The sequence below is a fragment of the Schistocerca americana genome, chromosome 1, assembly GCF_021461395.2.
Source record: "Schistocerca americana isolate TAMUIC-IGC-003095 chromosome 1, iqSchAmer2.1, whole genome shotgun sequence".
Taxonomy (NCBI): Eukaryota; Metazoa; Arthropoda; class Insecta; order Orthoptera; family Acrididae; genus Schistocerca; species Schistocerca americana.
Window position 1 is genome coordinate 309,461,876 of NC_060119.1, and position 21,887 is coordinate 309,483,762.

At 43.0% G+C, this 21,887-nt stretch overlaps 1 protein-coding gene across 1 annotated transcript in view; it reads left to right on the plus strand.

Annotated features, from left to right (window-relative positions):
* The window catches only part of LOC124545826 (serine proteinase stubble), a 742,896-nt gene that overhangs the window by 606,847 nt on the left and 114,162 nt on the right, over positions 1-21,887 (plus strand). Inside the window, exon 4 of the mRNA XM_047124815.1 lies at positions 19,854-20,106. Coding sequence (XP_046980771.1) covers positions 19,854-20,106 — 253 coding nt within the window. The remainder of the gene's footprint in view (positions 1-19,853; positions 20,107-21,887) is intronic.

Genomic DNA, 21,887 nt, shown 5'->3' on the forward strand with positions numbered 1-21,887 from the left:
CGCCACGCACCGTATGGTGGATTGCGGAGTATGTATGTAGATGATGTAGATGTAGATAGCGTAGCTAGGCTATTCATCTCTGTATCTGTCGGATGTAGCAGTTTCTATTTCCTGCCAGGACCTTCAGAAATTTCTATCCATCAGGTGCTGGAAAACACTTAGCATCCTGGGGAAGTCGCAAACGCTTGAGCTAGAGTAGGATGTCTTGACCACAACCCGTGTAGGAGGATTAAGACAAGGCTGGGCCATCATCTCGATGCTGGACAAGAAACCTCGTACCTTGGATGTATCGGAGACCAGCACTGGCGTCCACGAAAGTGAACAGGACAAGTACACAGGAACGGCCAAAAAGTAATGTGTTACAAAGTATCAACTAGTAAGCAAATTTAATGAGACTAAGGGCACTTACACCTGAGGTATCACTCCGATATATGTCGTGACACGTCGCGCTGGTGCAGAGGCGAGAGGAGCAGCGCGCTTCGCGTGACGGAGCCGGCGCTCCACTTGCTGCTGCGGCCGCTGGTTAATTACGCGATCCGCGCCGTAAATCCCGAGCTACCTGCCGCTCCCACGGGACGCCCCGCATCCCGGGCACACCGGCCAATTAAGTGGCGCGCCACCGCTAGCGCCTGCTTTCGGACTTCTCTCCTACGTCTTGTCTGCTCTAATAGGGCAGCCAGCTCGTCCAGCATTCAGACAGATTGCTACGCTCGCCTCACGCTTTCCCTGTTATAAACGGGGAGGGAGGAGGGGGGAGGTGTTCACATTTCCCGCTCCACTCGTCTTCCGCTCGCGTCTCAGCAGCAGGTGGGTGAAGTGCGTAATACAGAGGAACACGATGGTCTAGTATCTGTGTCATGAGATGCAGCCATCCCAGATGAATCACCACATGATTTCCTTCACCATCCTTCCTAAGAAAAAGATTTGAATTCTTCTACACAGCAGTGAGTATCAATAACGGTGTAAACCAACCATATTACATTACTGGCCATTAAAATTCCTACACCACGAAGATGACGTGATACAGACGCGAAATTTCACCGACAGGAAGAAGATGCTGTGATATGCAAATGATTAGCTTTTCAGAGCAATCACACAAGGTTGGCGCCGGTGGCGATACCTACGACGTGCTGACGTGACAACGGTTTCCAACCGATTTCACATATACAAACAGCAGTTGAACGGCGTTGCCTGGTGAAACGTTGTGATGCCTCGTGTAAGGAGGAGAAATGCGTACCATCGCGTTTCCGACTTTGATAAAGGTCGGATTGTAACCTATCGCGATTGCTGTTTATCGTATCGTGGCACCGCTGCTCTCGTTGGTCGAGATCCAATGACTGTTAGCAGATTATGGAATCGTTGTGTTCAGGAGGACAATACGGAACGCCGTGCTGGATCCCAACGGCCTCGTATCACTAGCAGTCGACATGACAGGCATCTCATCCGCATGGCTGTAACGGATCGTGCAGCCACGTCTCGATCCCTGAGTCAACAGGTGGGGACGTTTGCAAGACAACAACCATCTGCACGAACAGTTCGACGACGTTTGCAGCAGCATGGACTATCAGCTCGGAGACAATGGCTGCGGTTACCCTTGACGCTGCATCACAGACAGGAGCGCCTGCGATGGTGTACTCAACGACGAACCTCGGTGCACGAATGGCAAAACGTCAATTTTTCGGATGAATCCAGGTTCTGTTTACAGCATCATGATGGTCGCATCCGTGTTCGTCGACATCGCAGTGAACGCACATTGGAAGCGTGTATTCGTCATCGCCATACTGACGCTGGTTTACACGTCTCGGTCACCTCTTGTTCGCATTGACGGCACTTTGAAGAGTGGACGTTACATTTCAGATGTGTTGCGACTCGTGGCTCTACCCTTCACTCAATCCCTGCGAAACCCTACATTTCAGCAGGATAATGCACGACCGCATGTTGCAGGTCCTGTACGGGCCTTTCTGGATACAGAAATTGTTCGACTGCTGCCCTGGCTAGCACATTCTCCAGATCCCTCACCAATTGAGAACGTCTGGTCAATAGTGGCCGAGCAACTGGCTCGTCACAATACGCCAGTCAGTACTCTTGATGAACTGTGGTATCGTGTTGAAGCTGCATGGGCAGTTGTACCTGTACACGCCATCCAAACTCTGTTTGACTCAATGCCCAGGTGTATCAAGGCCGTTATTACAGCCAGAGGTGGTTGTTCTGGGTACTGATTTCTCTGGACCTGTGCACCCAAATTGCGTGAAAATGTAATCACATGTCAGTTCTAGTATAATATATTTGTGCAATGAATGTACGTTTATCATCTGCATTTCTTCTTGGTGTTGAAACTGTGTGCTGGACCGACACTCGAACTCGGGACCTTTTGCCTTTCGCGGGTAAGTGCTCTACCAACTGAGCTACCCAAGCACGACTCACGCCCCGTCCTCACATCTTTACTTCTGCCAGTACCTCGTCTCCTACCTTCCAAGCTTTACAGAAGCTCTCCTGCCAACTCTCGGTCCGGCACACAATTTTAATCTGCCAGGAAGTTTCATATCAGCGCACCGTCTGCTGCAGAGCGAAAATCTCATACTGGAAACATACCTCAGCCTGTGTCTCCGCAATATCCTTTCTTTCAGGAGTGCTAATTCTGCAAGTTTCGCAGTAGAGCTTATTTTAGGTTTGGAAGGTAGGAGACGTGGTACTGGTAGAAGTAAAGCTATGAGGACGGGGCGTGAGTCGTGTTTGGGTAGCTCAGATGTTTGGGCACTTGCCCGCGGAAAGCAAAATCCCCGAGTTCGAGTCTCCGTCAGCCACACAGTTTTAATCTGCCAGGAAGTTTCATATCAGCGCACTCTCCGCTGCAGAGTGAAAATCTCATTCTGAGTGCTGTGCTGTCCAAAGCTCCCTATTGCGTTATCACTCTTTTGCCACCGCAGCCGTTAGGTGTATAAACTCATGTACACAGCTCTCAAGGAATTAAGAGTGTCCATACAATCAGCCACGTCAAAATCTAGATCCTACGAGTGCGGCAAGGAGGAGGAGGAAACCGCTAACACAACGCTATTAGTTGAGAACGGCCACTCTGAGGGGCAGAGCAGAAACGAAAAACTGCATTATTAAACTTTTAAACATGGCTGCGTGGTCAGTGACCGTTTACAAATTAAAATTAAAGCAATTACAGCCCTCGGTCGCAAAAATTAAGTCTTTTGATCTGGTTTAGGCACTTCTATGAGTGCCTTCATCAGAAATTAAACACTGAAACTGGCCTATAACATCAGTACAAAATTTATGGGGAGATATTTTTATAAAAGTGTAAGTATTTACTAACAGTACAAGAAAGAAACAGTACTTACATGTCAAGCATAAAATAAATATCAAGTGACAAATATCGCTTCATATTTATTTTATAAAGCGATAAAGCTTTAGTGACTAAATATCACTTGATATTTATTTTATACATGACGTGTAAGTACTGTTTCTTTCTTGTACTGTTAGTAAATACTTACACTTTTATAAAAATATTTCCCCGTAATTTTTGTACGTCTATTATAGGCCAGTTTGAATGTTTAGTTTCTGATGAAGGCAGTCATAGAAGTGCCGAAACCAGGTCAAAAGAATTAATTTTTGCCACCGAGGGCTGTAATTGCTTTAATTTTAAAAACTGCATTGCTTAGAGGGCGGATCCCAGTAAGCCAGTATATCGAAAGACAAATCGGACACATAAACTGAAGTGTTGTTTTCATCATGGCAGCAACACCAGCAACCGTTACGAAATTGTCTCGAATGAAAAACAGCCCACAGTTGCACTAATTATGTTAATTAACATAATTAGTGCAACTGTGGGCTGTTTTTCATTCGAGATAAATTGAAGTGCATTTGTATACAGTTATTTAGTTAAAGTAATACACTTTTGTTATAACTTACTTTAAATCAAATTTTGCTATAAATAAACGTAGTGTATGCATACCAGTGTTGTAAAATTTATACTTCCATTGCTATAAATGAATTGAAATGTGTACAGAGATAGTTATCAAAACTGACAGTTCTTACCGAAGTGTTTAAATTATGGTTGGTTGAATGGTCATGAAACCAAAAGCCAATATAAATAAGAAAAAAGAACATCTCTGTCCTTTTTTGTTTTAGAGCTCTCTCTTCCGCAGTCGCAGTTTCACAAGTAATGTGGCACTTATTCCGTCTTTTGCGACTGTAAGAAGAGTCTTATTTGGGTGAGATACGTTTCGCTTTTATTTACAATATCTTCAGTGGTCGCTGTAATAATTGCGATTTTGCTTACAAATCTGTTTATCGAGATCACAAATAGTTCCTGTGATTAAATTACAAATTAATCGCGTTTTTGCTTCTAGTGGTAGTATTAGTGGTAGTTGTAGGAGTTCTGTTCATCCGTAGATGTTATTTCATGTATCAATCAGGTGCACTATGCTATAAATCGCACGTTTGTGCGTGAAGGAACCCATGAAATATGAAGGAGCCAAAAATGTGACTAGTAAAAATAATTTTAAACATGAGAACTGTTTATGATCTCGATAAAATGATTTGTAAACAAAATTACAATCTTATAGAGACCACTGAAGCTACTTTAAATGAAAGCGAAATGAATTTGTTCCAAACTAGATTTTATTACAGTTCCAAAAGACGGAATAACCCCATGTTACTTATCTGTCATTACGACTAATTGTAGTCTGACGTGAAGTAGAAAGGGCTGTAAGCCTTTTTCGTGAAGAAACGCTACTTAATTGAAGTACTTTGGAAAAAAAGAAAAGGAAGATAAAAGTTTAACGCTCCATCGACAACAAGACCATTAGAGACGGAGAACAAGCCCTCATTAGGAAAAGTGGAGAAAGAAATCTCCCGTGCCCTTTCGAAGGACCCATCCCTGCATTTGCCTTAACCGGGAAATCAAGGAAAATGTCAGTCTGAATGATCGGACGGGAATTTGAACAGGAGTTCTCCCAAATGCGAGTCCAATGCGCTGACAACTCCATCACATCAAATGTTCAAATGTGTGTGAATTCCTAAGGGATCAAACTGCTAAGGTCATCGGTCCCTAGACTTACACACTAATTAAACTAACTTATGCTAACAACAACACAAACACCCATGCCCCAGGTAGGACTCGAACCTCCGACGGGAGGTCCATCACATCACTCGGTTGAAGTTCCTTGAATAGTATTAATTGGTGTGGCGCCGGCGAGCCTGTTGATGTTTTTAAAAATACTTACGTGCAACTGATTACTACTCATAAATTGAAAACCAACGATCAACCGCTAAGGTAGCGAGGAGGGACTCGAAAGGAAGCACACCGAGACTCAGGCATTTCTAAATAAAGTACGTTTTTTGAAGGATTTGCATTGCGAGTGTGAACACATGGCGCAACACACGCCTGTACTTCGTCACCAAAAAAAGAAATTACGCAGTAGACAGTTAATACACGGCCCCTTTATAGCCACAGCCTGTCTCTTACAATCCGTATTACCCCAATTAAGAAGCATAACCCCGTAAATGAAAAAGGATTTTCAAATGGTCGCTGACCACTTGGCTCTTCACCGTCTATATCACGCCAGTGAGTGACTGACCCACATGCACTTATGAAGCCCACAGAGCTTCCGCACTTCGACATAAAGATACATGCTTGAGTCTTACCTGTCTCGGATTATATCGATAACTCCACTTAACGATCCTGAGTTAAATAATTATATGGCGAGGCGATGATGACACAATTAATATGCAAACAGAAATAGCTCCAAGCACGTCGACAAGCACACCTTTCAAGGAGTGGGGTCAAAGCACTGCTGAGCTGAGATATGCAGTGAACTTCTGTGGCTTTGGTTCCAGAAAAAGCTCCAGATATCAAGGGAACTTGTACATTTACTATTTCCTATATACAAAGAATGGTCCAAAACTCTTATCCTTGTTCATACCTAGCAGTAGGGTTCCTTCAGAGCTCGCATGGTTAAGATTTAAGTGTTCTTTTTCCCGCGCCCTATTCGAGAATGCAACGGTAAAGCAATAGCTTGAAGGTGATCCGACGAACCCTCTTTCAGGTATTTAAATGTGAATTTCAGAGTAGTCGTGTAGCTGTAGGTCCCTTGTAAACGTATGTACGTCACGAGAATCGTTGCCAAAATAGTAAGCATGCAGTGATACACTATGAATCATGACTTTCTTTTACTTGAAAACAGTGCATAGCCATTGAAGACTTAATGAGTGATGTTGATTGATATTTTCTCGACATTCCGCCGCCGAAGGCCTGGATGACTTGAAGGCTTGAGGGCTAATATAGGTTAGTTTGTCTCACCAACGAAGGGGTGTCACTGGAGACGGGTCACTAGCTTAGTTGCACGTGGCTAGAGGAAGTCATTTGCTGCCACCGTAATAGAAACAAGTCCCATCTTTAGCCTCTTATTTTAACATCATATAAATCTATATCAGAATGACCAAAGGAAATAAAACGTCCCTCTTTTGGGATAGGAGTCATGGCCCATCACTGTCACTGTCAACTACAGAAAAAGAAGGTTAGAAGTGAACATCCCTTCCACATACAAGTAATCAGAGTCCTAATTCAATTGTGCAAGCATACAACAATCTCTTTAAAGACACCTAGTCGACATTCAGTTCACGTACTTCAAGGAAAACGCGGGAAACGTAACTCTGCAAATCCGGGATACGAATCCAGTATCATAATTTTGCTCCATCCTGTTAGGTTAAACTCAGGAAACTCAACATATATTTCTGTACTTGTAAGTGGAGACGAGCAACCAAATTTCTTTATTTCGCTTTTCACACAAAGAAAAGTAAAGTTATGGTATATCCAATTAGAAACGTGCGACAAAAATTTCTTCTTATGCACATGTAGGACAAGAAGTAACAAAGTTCTAACAAACCAAATCAGCCGCAGTCAGTATATTCATTATGCCACTACCAGTTTCAAAATTCCTTCTTACTCTTGAAAAGTGTGGATTCTTTGATATAACATTCAGTGCGTGTGTCCAGTATTGTTGTACAGGTAATAAAATCCGTCAAACCAAATAACAAAAAGACACCGATAGACAGGGAGTGGGAGCGGCAATTCATCACATCTGAACGATCAGCATGCTGTAAAGCCTTGTACGCCGCGTTCCCACGCGAATCACGTTGCAATAAAAGCAATTCATGAACTATAGATGTATTATCCTTGGTGATAAATCTTTAGAAACACTGACGACGCATAATGGGGCTTAAGAAAGAATCGATATACCGTCCTCAAGCAATATTTTATATTTAAAGAAGAAAAGAACAGATATAAGCCAAATAAGAAGAAACGCTGAAAAATTAACGCAAAGCTCTTGTAACTGAAGTGCGCTATACTGATAAAACATTTGGATTTTTGCTGTTTGGTGTGGGTGGATATGAAGTGGTACTATCTTTAAAGAGGAAGAAACAGAGGGAGACAGTATTAGTACTAACAAAATTAAATCACCACGTATGTCCATCTAAAGACAGTCAACAAATATCGAGGCGCTTGAAGCTCTGCACAGGAAAACGGTTAACTTCACAAAATGATTGATATTACCGGTTCTTCACGACATCAATAATGTCTCGCACCCATACACTAGAGTCATATATAAGGTAGTTGGATGAAGCTTGTCGTTTTCTGCAATTGTACCGGTGCAAGTAGTTGTAAATCGGAATACACGCGAGATTTTTATTGATAGTATTTGCAGTCCAAAATGTGGAGACGAAGCTACAGTTTTTCGAGATACGTCTATCACATTTTATCTAGGCATAAAGAGGTTGCAGTAAAATGAGTCTTCTTTTCCGCAAAAATGTAGTGTTTCTCAGAGATTTTAATTGTTAGGCACTTCACTTCTCATATTCTAATGTTGCAGTCATCGCGGTTCAGTCTAGATATGGAGGTGATGGAGTGGCAATCGTAAGACTTTCCAGAATTCTTAATGAAAACTCATGCCTGCCAACAGGGCGTCACAAACATGACGGCCGCCCGCGGTGGCCGAGCGGTTCTAGGCGTTTCAGTCCGGAACCGCGCGACTGCTACGGCCGCAGGTTCGAATCCTGCCTCAGGCATGGATGCGTGTGATGTCCTTAGGTTAGTTAGGTTTAAGCAGTTCTAAGTTCTAGGGGACTGATGACCTTAGATGTTTAGTCCCATAGTGGTCAGAGCGATTGAACAAACATGACGTTTCATTAATGATAAACACATTTTTACGTTTTTTAAAACAGTGCACACAACAGCGAACTCCAGATTTCTGTGTCATCTGCACGTTTATTGTCGTCCCCAAGGGTCTTAAATAATTTCGGTTTGCTTCAGTTAATGAAAGTGACCCGCCGGCCGCGGTGGCCATGCGGTTCTAGGCGCTCAGTCCGGAACCGCGCGACTGCTACGGTCGCAGGTTCGAATCCTGCCTCGGGCATGGATGTGTGTGTGATGTCCTTGGGTTAGTTAGTTTTAAGTAGTTCTAAGTTCTAGGGGACTGATGACCACAAATGTTAAGTCCCATAGTGCTCAGAGCCATCTTTTTTTTTAAAGTGACCCATTTACTAAAATTCTGGAAAATCTCACAGCGATGTGACTGGGAAGGTTCAAAATCTAACGACCTTATTTTTTCTTATGAAGGGGAAGCTAGTGGGGATCATATTTGGGGCTGCGCAATGTGTTTATCAAATACATATTTCATCTCTGTTAACAGTGAAGATCATAAATGTATTCAAACACCACATTCAGAATGGCTGATCTGCCAGGATCTCTTCAGTTCGGAACCGAGCTGCTGATACGGTCGCAGGTTCGAAACCTGCCTAGGGCATGGACGTGTGTCATGTCCTTAGGTTAGTTAGGTTTAAGTAGTTCTAAGTCTAGGGGACTGATGACCTCAGATGTTAAGTCCCTTAGTGCTTAGAGTCATTTGAACCATTTTTTTTTTTTTTTTTTTTTTTTTTTGTCAGGGCCTTTCACGACACCAGTAGAATTGTTTGAGATTCTAACAATTAGTTGCCCACAAGAACTTTGCATTTGGAACGAAATCCATCACATTTCCGCCACTATTTCCTCATAAGTGCACTAGACAAAATATTAGACATACCATTAAAACAGCACACTTGTTGCTATGGAGCTCTGGTACCAGGCGAGCTTGTGATCCTCCAAACTTGCTGTTAAGTAAGAGCAGTGGAGTGGTGTGAATGTACCAGTCTGCTTCGTGGAATCGACGGAATAAGATGGATGGACGTGGAGTCGTGACAGACACGTCGTGAATGAAGCAACCTGATTTGTAGGTGCATCAGAGTGGACGATACGACGAGAGTACGAGGGATGGTGTAGCACTCGCAGCTATGTAACCCGACGTAAGAACAGTGGCTGCAGAAAGTTCCTAACCGTCTGGGACGGAAAGCAAGTGTCATGCCATGTCAATGACTACAAATTGCTGCTGTCGCAAAATACAATTCCATTGCAGCCAGCTTCCGAGTGAGCATTGCGATAGGATATGTGTGCAATGGACTCTTGAAGTCGAGAACCTCGCTACATGTAGTTGCTGACACTTGCGCATGAATCTACGTGTCTTTAGTTGGGCCAAACACCACAGAAACTGGTCATTAGTGATTCTGCTTCTTTTCAAATTATGCACATACGTCGACTGCACGAATGGACCAATGAAACGCTTAACCCACAGTGTGCGAATACTGTAGCTCATGCCGGAGAGTATTTTTTGTTTTTTGGAGGGGGGGGGGGGGGCGTTCTGCACCACAATTTGGGCCCGCTAGTTCAGGCACCTCGACTGCCTCACCAAATCATCCGATCTGAATCCCATACAAAACCTCTGGGACTGTTTGGAAGAGCGGCTGAAACATAGCAGTCAGTATCTCCATAACTTGGTACCTCTTCTGGATCTAATCATCAACCAGTGGGTTCAGCTGGATATGGCATACCTGAAGAAACTTGTGGAGTCTCTTCTTCGATGTACTGAGACCTTTATCGAGGATAGTGGCAGTGTAATACGGCATTAACGGTACGTCACGTACAGGTAATTAAATTTTTATGCGATGTGCGTATGTCTGCATTTCATTGTGAATTTTTGTTCTAGAATTCAGCACAAATCGCAATTCTCACCATAAGCTGTAAGTTACAGTATCATCAACTGTTGTATCAAAGAACGTAAGAGCTCAGAATTCAGTGAAAACAAAATGTGTCTATCAATTGATACATGATTGGTGAGAACGCTGCCTGCCTATCGGCAAGTAACACTTGTTCTGCCGACCCCGGAAGTAGTATTCGGCCGATACGGGGCACGGCCCGGGGCTGATGGCCCCCAGTCTCTCCTCCTAATTAGGATCGCATTTCTTCACAACCCGAGGCGCTGGCTGTGGACGAACACCTGTGGCGCACATTTCCACCACGGAAGCGACCTCGCCGGCCTCCTGGCTAGTATAATTTTTCAAAGCGGTTTATTGCTCCCAAAAGTATCTAATTGCAGCAAGTCTGGAATGTTGGCTCAAATGAAAGTTTAGTGAAACCTGAATCATGCCGAAAATTTAATGAACCTGACTGACCGCCTGCGGTTACATACATTCGTGATTTTAGTTTTCACCTACCTATTTTGACGATATTTCCTGTTTTATGTTGTCACAGCAATATTTATTTCAGAATCTAATAGAACATAAATTACGATTACTTTAAGTAGTGTGACTAAGGAACCGTATTACGTATCTTGCAAGTCAAAGCAAATGAATGAGAGGGCAACATCCAACTAGACTAGCTAACGAAAACACAGAATGTAAAAATTGTATTTGAAATAATGACATAAGTAAAAGATTTCCAAACCTGTAGGAATCGAAACAATATTAGGCGTCCGTGAGGATTTTATATTACCTATTTAATTACCACAGCGTTCTTGATTAGCTAGAACTCCAAGGACATTTGTTAGTACAACAAACCCCCACACAATCGGTTCTCGTATTGCCGTAGTTCTGTTCTGCCCCTTTTCAGACTTCATCTACATAGCGTTTTCTCAGATTAACTGAACTGTTTTTTAAAAGCAAAACCGGCAGAATTATTGGTCGTGTAACAATGTCCGCCTTTAACGAGTGCGGTTAGTGCTTAATGTGTTTGTGGTTTTACTTTATTGCCATAAAATCTGTTAGTTTTTTAAGCTTAAATACACTACTGGCCATTAAAATTGCTACATCACGCAGATAACGTGATACAGACGCGAAATTTCACCGACAGGAAGAAGATGCTGTGATATGCAAATGATTAGCTTTTCAGAGCATTCACACAAGGTCGGCGCCGGTGGCGACACCTACGACGTGCTGACATGAGGAAAGTTTCCAACCGATTTCTCATACACAAATAGAAGTTGACCGGCGTTGCCTGGTGAAACGTTGTTGTGATGCCTCGTGTAAGGAGGAGAAATGCGGATCATCACGTTTCCGACTTTGATGAAGGTCGGATTTTAGCCTATCGCAATTGCGGTTTATCGTACCGCGACATTGCTGTTCGCGTTGGTCGAGATCCAATGACTGTTTGCAGAATATGGAATCGGTGGGTTCAGGAGGGTAATAAGGACCGCCGTGCTTGATCCCAACGACCTCGTATCACTAACAGTCGAGATGAGAGGCATCTTATCCGCATGGCTGTAACGGATCGTGCAGCCACGTCTCGACCCCTGAGTCAACAAATGGGGACGTTTGCAAGACAACAACCATCTGCACGAACAGTTCGACGACGTTTGCAGCAGCGTGGACTATCACCTCGGAGACCATGGTTGCGGTTACCCTTGACGCTGCATCACAGACACGAGCGCCTGCAATATTGTACTCAACGACGAACCTGGGTGCACGAACGGCAAAACGTCATTTTCTCGGGTGAATACTGGTTCTGTTTACAGCATGATGATGGTCGCATCCGTGTTTGGCGACAACGCGGTGATTGCGCTTTGGAAGCGTGTATTCGTCATCGCCATACTGGCGTATCACCCGGTATTGGGTGCCATTGGTTACTCGTCTCGGTCACCTCTTGTTCGCATTGACGGCACTTTGAACAGTGGACGTTACATTTCAGATGTGTTACGACTCGTGGCTCTACCCTTCATTCGATCCCTGCGAAACCCTACATTTCAGCAGGATAATGCACGACCGCATGTTGCAGGTCCTGTGCGGGCCTTTCTGGATACAGAAAATGTTCGACTGCTGCCTAGGACAGCACATTCTCCAGATCTCTCACCAATTGAAAACGTCTGGTCAACGGTGCCCGAGCAAGTGGCTCGTCACAATACGCCAGACACTACTCTTGAACTGTGGTATCGTGTTGAAGCTGCATGGGCAGCTGTACCTGTACACGCCATCCAAGCTCTGTTTGACTCAATGCTTAGGCTTATCAAGGCCGTTATTACGGCCAGAGGTGGTTGTTCTGAGTACTGGTTTCTCAGGATCTATGCACCCAAATTGCGTGAAAATGTAATCACATGTCGGTTCTAGTATAATATATTTGTCCAATGAATACCCATTTTGTAGCAATTTTAATGGCCAGTAGTGTATCTTATGGTAGAAAATCATGTTCAGTAATGGTCTGAGTGCAGTCCTTTTAATGATAGAAAACAAGTAACCACAGTTACTTTGCGTCCTACATTTCGTAATTCCGGCTTCACCTCGTAGTGAGCAGAGAGAACGATGACACACTTTTAGACGTGGATGGTAAAATCTTTGCAAGAGTAAAAGAGCTCAAATGTCAAGGGGCAATACTCAGTGAAAGAAAAGAGACGAATCAGGAAATAATGGCAAGAATTCCAGCAGGAAACAGGTCAAGGTTAACATTCGGAAAGCTGTTCAAGACTCACCTTCTATCGATATCGGCGAAGATTAGGATCTACAGGACTGTAATACAACTCGTGGTCCTGTACGGATCAGAGACCTGAACTCTCACCCAACAGAGAGAAAGGAAACTCCTGACATTTGAGAATGTTGTTCTGAGACATACTTTGGTCAAATGAAAAATGGAGGCGACTGAAGAAAAAGGAAATAACCGCGAACTGCAGGAGTTGTACAAAGCACTGGACGTTGTGGTAGTGATTAAAGAGAGGGGACTGAAGTGGTGCGGGCACGTAATGCGCCGAGAGAGCCAGATCACCAGGTAGGTAGTGGAAGAAGACGTCAGAGGAAGGGAAAGTCCTCTGCTTAGCTGGGTGTTAACGTGCTTGCCTCCCGTGCAAACGAGCCCGGGTTCGATTCCCGGCCGGGTTGGAGATTTGCTCCGCTCGTGGACTGGGTGTTGTGTTGTCCTCATAATCATTTCATCCCAATTACCGGCGCACAAGTCACCCATGTGGCGCCTACTCCAATAAGACTTGCACGTGGCGGCCGAACTCACCCGAATGGGGCCTCCCGGCCAACGATGCCATACGCTCATTTCCATTTTTACCGAGGGAAAGACAACGGCTGAGATGGACTGATGCCATCAGAGACGATATGATTAAGATGGGACTAGCTGGAAAAGTACGCATGAACCGAAGAAGTGGGAGGAGACTAACTGTCGAGGCCAAACACCGGCTGCGGCTTGTGTAGCCAACATATTAAGTTCACAACTTCAGCTGTGTCACTTAGAATTTCGGTTGCCTCTGAGACGATTGTTTTTGGACTGACACCTCGCCGCTGATTTTTTTGTATTGTTTCCATTGCTGACTTTAATTTCTTTTTATTGCTACATTTTCTACTTTTGTAGCACTGTTATGATCGATCTCCTCCTTAATCTTATGCTGTTGCTTTCACTTACTTTTTCTGCCAGTGTATTGGTGGTATCATTGAATGTCTTGCTAGCAGACTTGCTGCATGTTTTCCTCAGGAGTTAGCGCACGTTGGTCGGTCTTGTAGCTGCTTTGGGAATGTGGTAGTCTCGTACACGAAGGCAAATTTAAAAGTGACACTTGCAACATTTCTCAACGCGCCTCGTGAATTCAGTTTGGTATGATGAGAGTTTCGCTGTGTAATGCATCAGATCCTTATACTCAAAGCCTAGTTGATCCTTTTCGTTCCTGGCGTAATGAGGGACTTCCCGTTGCATGTCATGGTCTTAAACGAAGTGGATAGAACTATTATTTTGTCAGAGCTTATCGCCTTACTTTTGAAAACCAAGGACTTAATCTGAGATTTGCTGTTGGTGGCCGGCCGGAGTGGCCGAGCGGTTAAAGGCGCTACAGTCTGGAACCGCACGACCGCTACGGTCGCAGGTTCGAATCCTGCCTCGGGCATGGATGTGTGTGATGTCCTTAGGTTAGTTAGGTTTAATTAGTTCTAAGTTCTAGGGGACTTATGACCACAGCAGTTGAGTCCCATAGTGCTCAGAGCCATTTGAACCATTGGTGTTGGTGGTCGTGTGGTCACCGCGTTGAACTGGGAAGGAGGAGATCATTTTGTAACATGAAACGCTCTCATGGACTACGACATGAAAATGGGCTATTAATCCTATCCACATGTAGGATAAAATGTGGTTGTGTGGTCACCGCGTTGGACTGGGAAGGAGGAGATTCGTGTTTAAATCTCCATCGTTCCCCATATTTGCTTCACGAAATTATGAACTGAACGCCCGTCCACTGCCGAGTCTGTTCGCTGTATTCAAATTTGTGTCTGTTTCGTGGTGTAAGTCCGTTTGCAGCAGCGAGGTGTAAGGAAGGGACCTCCAGACGTTCGTACCTCCTATTTGTTCTACACAAGTACCACAGGTTATGAATCTTGCGTTCCGTTTTGGAAGCCTTGCCTCCTGAATTCCTCTGTTCTAACATAGTTCACACCCGTTTATATGTTGTTTTCATCTCTGTCAGAGGACTATGCGGCATCTCGCACTATTCGTCTCATTTACTTGCCACGGTAATATGTTTTTATTACTGGACTCATATTCCATAATCAATGTATAGTACGACAATTGCCAAGACTACAGAAGGAGAGCAGACACGCAATGACCGGCCGGAAAGTTCATTATTTTGTGAAAAAAAAGTGGCACGAGGGAGGTCTGAACACGGATCTCCCGTTTCACTGACCATCACCATGACCACACAACTGCGACGACGTGACTTTTATAATTCAGTCATGTTGCACTTCATGAGCTTGCATCGTTTATTTTACTTATTTTTGCACAGCTCAGTACATCTTCTTCCAGTTTTCATGCTTGAACTGTGTTCACTTTTTGACGGGCTATCCACTGGATCATTTTACTACTATATCTGAGCGGGGTGCGACACTTAGTTTCCCTACTAAGCATTATCTTGCTCCGTCGTCGTGCATCATGTATCTCGAAGTAATTATAGCTAATGGCGATCCGTAACTTTTCCGAATTCGATCTTTCGTTTCATTTTGCATAATAACAGTTTTGATGCTCTGTGCCTTCGACGAGTTCCCAGCAAAATAAAGGCGCGTCAGGTGCGTTCCATCCCCCTCTCTCAATCCATCAACGAGTTTTCAGCTGGGACTGGGCACAAAAAAATATGAATCTAACACCGAAGAAAAAACAGCCAACTATATTCTTATGTAATAATGTTTAGGTAGCACGATTTTGTGATTTAAGAAGTGTATGTTTTGCTGCTTGAGCTGTAATGTTAATTAAACGTAGAATAATTAAGAAATTTCTCACATCACCATATTTTAAATAGTTCTAAACACATTTGTTGCCCTCCAATGTTTCTTGTCTTAAGCGGTTGTTGAGCTCATGAGGTCCAGCAAGACTGTTATGTGATGTTGTCGAACTGACACAGCGTAGCAAAAAGATAGGAATGTTTGAGTCTGAAAGGTGTCTTCATGATACAGCATAATATAGATCACAAAATTTCAAAATTGATTCGATTCGTTCTGTTTCCAGTGGATTCTTGGCAATTTGAGTTTTACTATTATTATTAATTTGCTCTTAACATTTTGCGTAAAAGACACCCGAATCATAATCGGATTTACATTTTTCGAAGAAAAGAAATCTTCGATAGGTCTCCATAGCTGTGGTCGCTAACACACGCGACTGAGTTTGTGTCTGAATTACGTAAAGCGCGAGGCGCCTAACTTACTTACCACAAACTATTTTTGTCTCATTAAAGGTATTTGTAATCTCTTTTAATCCAGAGCCTTAGGGAGGAGAGATTCATAATATGAATATATTGTGTTCGAACCTCGAAGAAAACGGTCTATTGACACACAGTAACATGGTTTAGAAAACATCGTTCTTGTGAAACGCAACTAGCTCTTTCTTCGCATGAAGTGTTGAGTGCTATTGACAAGGGATTTCAGATCTATTCCGTATTTCTGGATTTCCGGAAGGCTTTTGACACCGTACCACACAAGAAGCTTGTAGCGAAATCGTGTGCTTATGGAATATCGTCTCAGTTAAGTGACTGGATTTGTGACTTCCTGTCAGAGAGGTCACAGTTCGTAGTAACTGACAGAGAGCCATCGAGTAAAACAGAAGTGATTTCTGGCGTTCCCCAAGGTAGTGTTATAGGCCATTTGCTGTTCTTTATCTATATAAACGATTTGGGATACAATCTGAGCAGCCGTCTTAGGTTGTTTGCAGATGACGCTGTTGTTTATCGACTAATAAAGTCATCAGAAGATCAAAACAAATTGCAAAACGATTTAGAAAAGACATCGGAATGATGCGAAAATTGGCAATTGACCCTAAATAACGAAAAGTGTAAGGTCATCCACATGAGTGCTAAAAGGAATTCGTTAAACTTCGGTTACACGATAAATCAGACTAATCTAAAAGCCGTAAATTCAACTAAATACCTAGGTATTACAATTACGAACAACTTAAATTGGAAGGAACACATAGAACACGTTGTGGGGAAGGCTAACCAAAGACCGTGTTTTATTGGCAGGACACTTAGAAAATGTAACAGATCTGCTAAGGAGACTGCCTACACTACGCTTGTCCGTCCTCTTTTAGAATACTACTGGGCAGTGTGAGGTCCTTACCAGATAGGACTGACGGAGTACATCGAAAAAGTTGAAAGAAGGGCAGCACGTTTCGTATTATTGAGAAATATGGGAGAGTGTGTCACTGAAATGATACAGGATTTGGGCTGTACATCATTAAAAGAATGGCGTTTTTTGTTGCGACGGAATCTTCTCACGAAATTTCAATCACCAACTTTCTTCTCCGAATGTGAAAATATTTTGTTGACACTGACCTACATAGGAAGAAACGATCAGCACGATAAAATGGGGAAATTAGAGCTCGTACGGATATAGGTGTTCGTTCTTTCCGCGCGCTATACGAGATTAGAATAATAGAGAATTAAGAAGGTGGTTCGATGAACCCCTTTGCCAGGTATTTAAATGTGATTTGCAGAGTATCCATGTAGACGTAGATGAATTCCAATACTTTCTCGCAGTTTCAATGGTCATCGAGATACATGTATCAATTTTTTTTAATGCAATTACGGCATTTTTGGGCGAAAACACCGTATATGTTTGAGAGAGACTCAGTGATATCTTTTTATGTATGATGTAAATTTCAAAGCAAAAATACATTGATTTGAGGATTTTTGTGCTGTTCTTGTGGCCTTATTAACGGCATGCTGGCCAAAAGATTCCTTCCACTCCCTGTCGAAGGTGGTGTAAACAACAAGTATCGCTTGCCTCGATGGTGACAGATACCATGGCTAATGGTGTAACCTGCCCACCATTGAAACGGGCACAACACAACAATACAAAAATCACCATATTCAAAATATTTTTACTCCGTATTTTCTTTTCATTATACACTAAAGGATCGACTGACCGGTAGAAGTCGATCTGTCAGAAGCGCAATTTGAGTTCCGGAAAAGTGTAAAAACACGTATGGCAATATTGGCTCTGGGGCTTTGATTATACGTTGAATAACGGCAAATCTGTATTTTAGAAAATACTTTCGATAATGTTCGATGGAACACTCTCTTTGAAACAGTGATATTGTCTAGGATAAAATATTGGAAGCGAAAAGCTATCTACAACTTTAACAGAAATCAGACAGCAGTTATAAGAGTCAAAGGGCTTGGAATGGGGACAATAACAGAGACGGAAGTAAGACTGTGTAGTAGCCTATCCCCACTGCTATTAAGTTCATAGACCAAGCAATGCAGGAGACCAACGAGAAATTTGGGAAGAGGATTAAAGTTCAGAAATAAGAAAAAAACTTAACTTTAAGAATTGCCGATGACATTGTAATTCTGTCAGAGACTGCAAAGGACTTGCAAAAGTAGTTTAACGGAATGGTTGTCATTAAAAGCTGTCATAAAATGAATATCGATGTGATGGTGTACATTCTAATTAAATGAAGTAACTATAGGGATAAGATAAGGAAATGAGGCGTTGATACTAGTAAGCAAGTTATTCTATTTGAGCACAAAGATAAGAAACGATGGCCGAAATAACGGCGATATAAAATGCTAACTTGCAATATCAAGGAAAGTGTTTACGAAAAATAGAAATTTTCTTAACAATGATTATAAATTTCGGGGATTTCTTGAAGTATTTGTTCGGATTGCAATGTTATGTGGCAGTGAAAAGTGTCCGGTAAGCAGTAAAGATAAGAAGCGAATAGAAATGCTGTGCATTAGAAGAATGCTAAAAATCGGAATGAAATATCAGTAAGTAATGAAGAGGTTACTTGAAGAAATGCGGCAAAGAGCCAGTTTTTATACAGCATTGCGATTTGTTGTTTTGCACACATCACGTTATATCGATGAAGATATAAATTTTGTTTCGCCAATTGAAGATAGGTGGAAGACCGAAACGCTTCTTGACACAGATAAAAGTGTACAAAAGTGGTTGGTTCAAATGGCTCTGAGCACTATGGGACTCAACTGCTGAGGTCATTAGTCCCCTAGAACTTAGAACTAGTTAAACCTAACTAACCTAAGGACATCACAAACATCCATGCCCGAGGCAGGATTCGAACCTGCGACCGTAGCGGTCTTGCGGTTCCAGACTGCAGCGCCTTTAACCGCACGGCCACTTCGGCCGGCGTACAAAAGTGGATCGTTGCGGTAGTTCTTCGAGTAACGAGACAGAGCTAAATCACCATTAACATGGATAAATTAATGATGTAATAGGAGAGACAAGGGCTTTGTGGTAAATCTTGACTAAAAGAAGGTATCGGTTGAGAGAACACATCCTGAGCCGTCAAAGAATTGTTAATTTGGTAATGGAAGGAAGTGGTAGGGAGATAAAAAAATCGTATAGGAAGACCAATTTCAAGTAGATGTAGGATGCAGCAAGCATGCAGAGATGAAGATTCGTAGGATAGACTTGCGTAGAGAACTACATGAAAGCCGTCATCGATCTGATTTTCAAATGTGTTTGAAATTTTATGGGACTTAACTGCTAAGTTCATCAGTCCCTAAGCTTACACACTATTTAATCTAAATCATCCTAAGGACAAACACACACACCCATGCCCGAGGGAGGACTCGAACCTCCGCCGGGACCAGCCGCACAGTCCATGACTGCAGCGCCTGAGACCGCACGGCTAATCCCACGCGGGTCATCGATCTGAGGATCACAGCACAATTTCTCGTCAGGCCTACCGCACTGTTGTATCATTGAATTTCTGTCAGAAGTGTCAGTCATTCTGGCCCAAAAATGTCGATTAGAAAACGAAGTTGATGCCTATATCACAGTTATTAATGATTTACGTCAATGCTTTACTTTTTGTTTCATGAGCCAGTTTGTCTAGGTGACAAGAGATTACAATTAATATCTTTAACGAGCCAAAAGTAATTTAAGAGGTGTATTCCGCCGTACACGAGGTCACTGTTAAGTCCGAAGAGGAAGAATACAGAGACGATACCACGGGAGCTCCGAAGCTGAAACCTACATGGGACGCGGTTGCTGTGTTGCAGGCTACAAGATCAGCCCGAAGCCGTGCTCGGTGAACAGCGTGGAGGGCACGTGCATGTTCGTGTGGGAGTGCATCAAGAGCGAGGGCCGGCACGTGGGCATGTGCGTGGACACGTTCATGTTCGGCAGCTGCTGCGCGCACAATGACTCCAGCAACGAGGCGCTGCCGCCGCCGCTGCCGCCGGGCCCGCCGGGAACCCCGGCCGTGCTCTACGTGCCCCCGGATCCTCCCGTCACCTCGGCCAGCGGCATCCAGTGAGTACGCTGCACCTGCCGCCGTGAGCAAACACCTGTTTTGAGGCCGCTGTAAACGCTCACCGGGACGTCACACAACTGCGCTATAAACGTCACATTAGTTAAAGGCGTCACACACATTCCAGTTTACCTGGTAGGGGGACTTGTGCAGATTACCTGCGTGCTTTTACCTGTGCATTTTTTACCGGTACAAGTTTACCTGCACAATAGTATCTGCACAGAAGAGGCTTACACTGGAGTCGTTTTCAAGTTCATTTGTGATAATGTCTTCGACTGCTGGAAACACTTTGCCCTTAGCAATCTTATCAGATCCTCCTTTTTACTAATTTTGTGCAAGTAAGTTCCCATTTCCTCGAGGGTGGTAATTTTTTATTTATTTATTTATTTATTGTTCCGTGGGACCAAATTAAGGAGAAGTCTCCATGGTCATGGAACGAGTCAATACATGAAATTATAACACGATATTAGAAACAGATAAAATGAAATATAAGAAACGTATTCAGGCGACAATTCGTAAGTTTAAATAAAGAAAATCAACAATGTAACAATATATGAAACGTATTCAGGCGACAATTCGTAAGTTTAAATAAAGAAAATCAACAATGTAACACTGGAATTTGCTTAATTTTTCAGCTCTTCCAGGAGCTCCTCGACAGAATAGAAGGAGTGAGCCATGAGGAAACTCTTCAGTTTTGACTTAAAAGTGTTTGGGCTACTGCTAAGATTTTTGAGTTCTTGTGGTAGCTTATTGAAAATGGATGCAGCAGAATAGTGCACTCCTTTCTGCACAAGAGTCAAGGAAGTGCATTCCACATGCAGATTTGATTTCTGCCTACTATTACCTGAGTGAAAGCTGCTAACTCTTGGGAATAAGCTAATAGAAAATATATACTGTGAGGGCAATGTCAGAATTTCCAGACTATTGAATAGGGGTCGAAAAGAGGTTCTCGAACTTACACCACATATAGCTCGAACAGCCCGGTTTTGAGCCAAAAATACCCTTTTTGAATCAGAAGAATTACCCCAAAAAATAATACCATATGACATAAGCGTATGAAAATTTGCGAAGTAGACTACTTTTCGTGTTGAACTGTCACTTATTTCAGATACTGTTCTTGATTTTTGCTTTCGATAAATCTGGTTACTACTTATATCAGTGAGTTCAGTGGTGTTCTTCGCTTTATAATTCTCCATGTTGGCAAAGGAACACAATACCATATTAAGGGCACCACTAATTACTCGGAAACCACAACACAACTAATCAGAAATAGTACAAATTATAAATTGTATTATAAGCGCCCTGCCGAGGAAATAATTTGTCACCTGTCGAAGTGCAGTATGGAGTTAGATGAAGGTGGCAGGTGCTGCTCTCATCCTGTGTGTTGAAATAAAACCACAAGTTACGACCCTTCTTGCTAATCAGAAACAATGCACAGTCCAATTTATTATTTGGGGACTCACCTGACAATTTCTATCTTCATAATAATCGTACACAAGGTTAATGGTGCCGAACGAATTTGTCAGAAGGTACAGCTGTCAACACGTGAAAAGCGAGACTACCAAATAAACGTCAAAATTTTAAACTTGCATAAATGTCACGATTAATATCCACCAAACGCAGTGGTTTGAAGTATGGACAGCAGTGTCTCAGAACAAACGAACATGAATAATTTAACATGGCTTACAGAACAGATGCCATATTCGAAGTCTATTCGAGGTATTCATACAATGTAGGCTTTCATGACCGACATATTCTTCAGTTAAAACTTCCGGACTGAGAT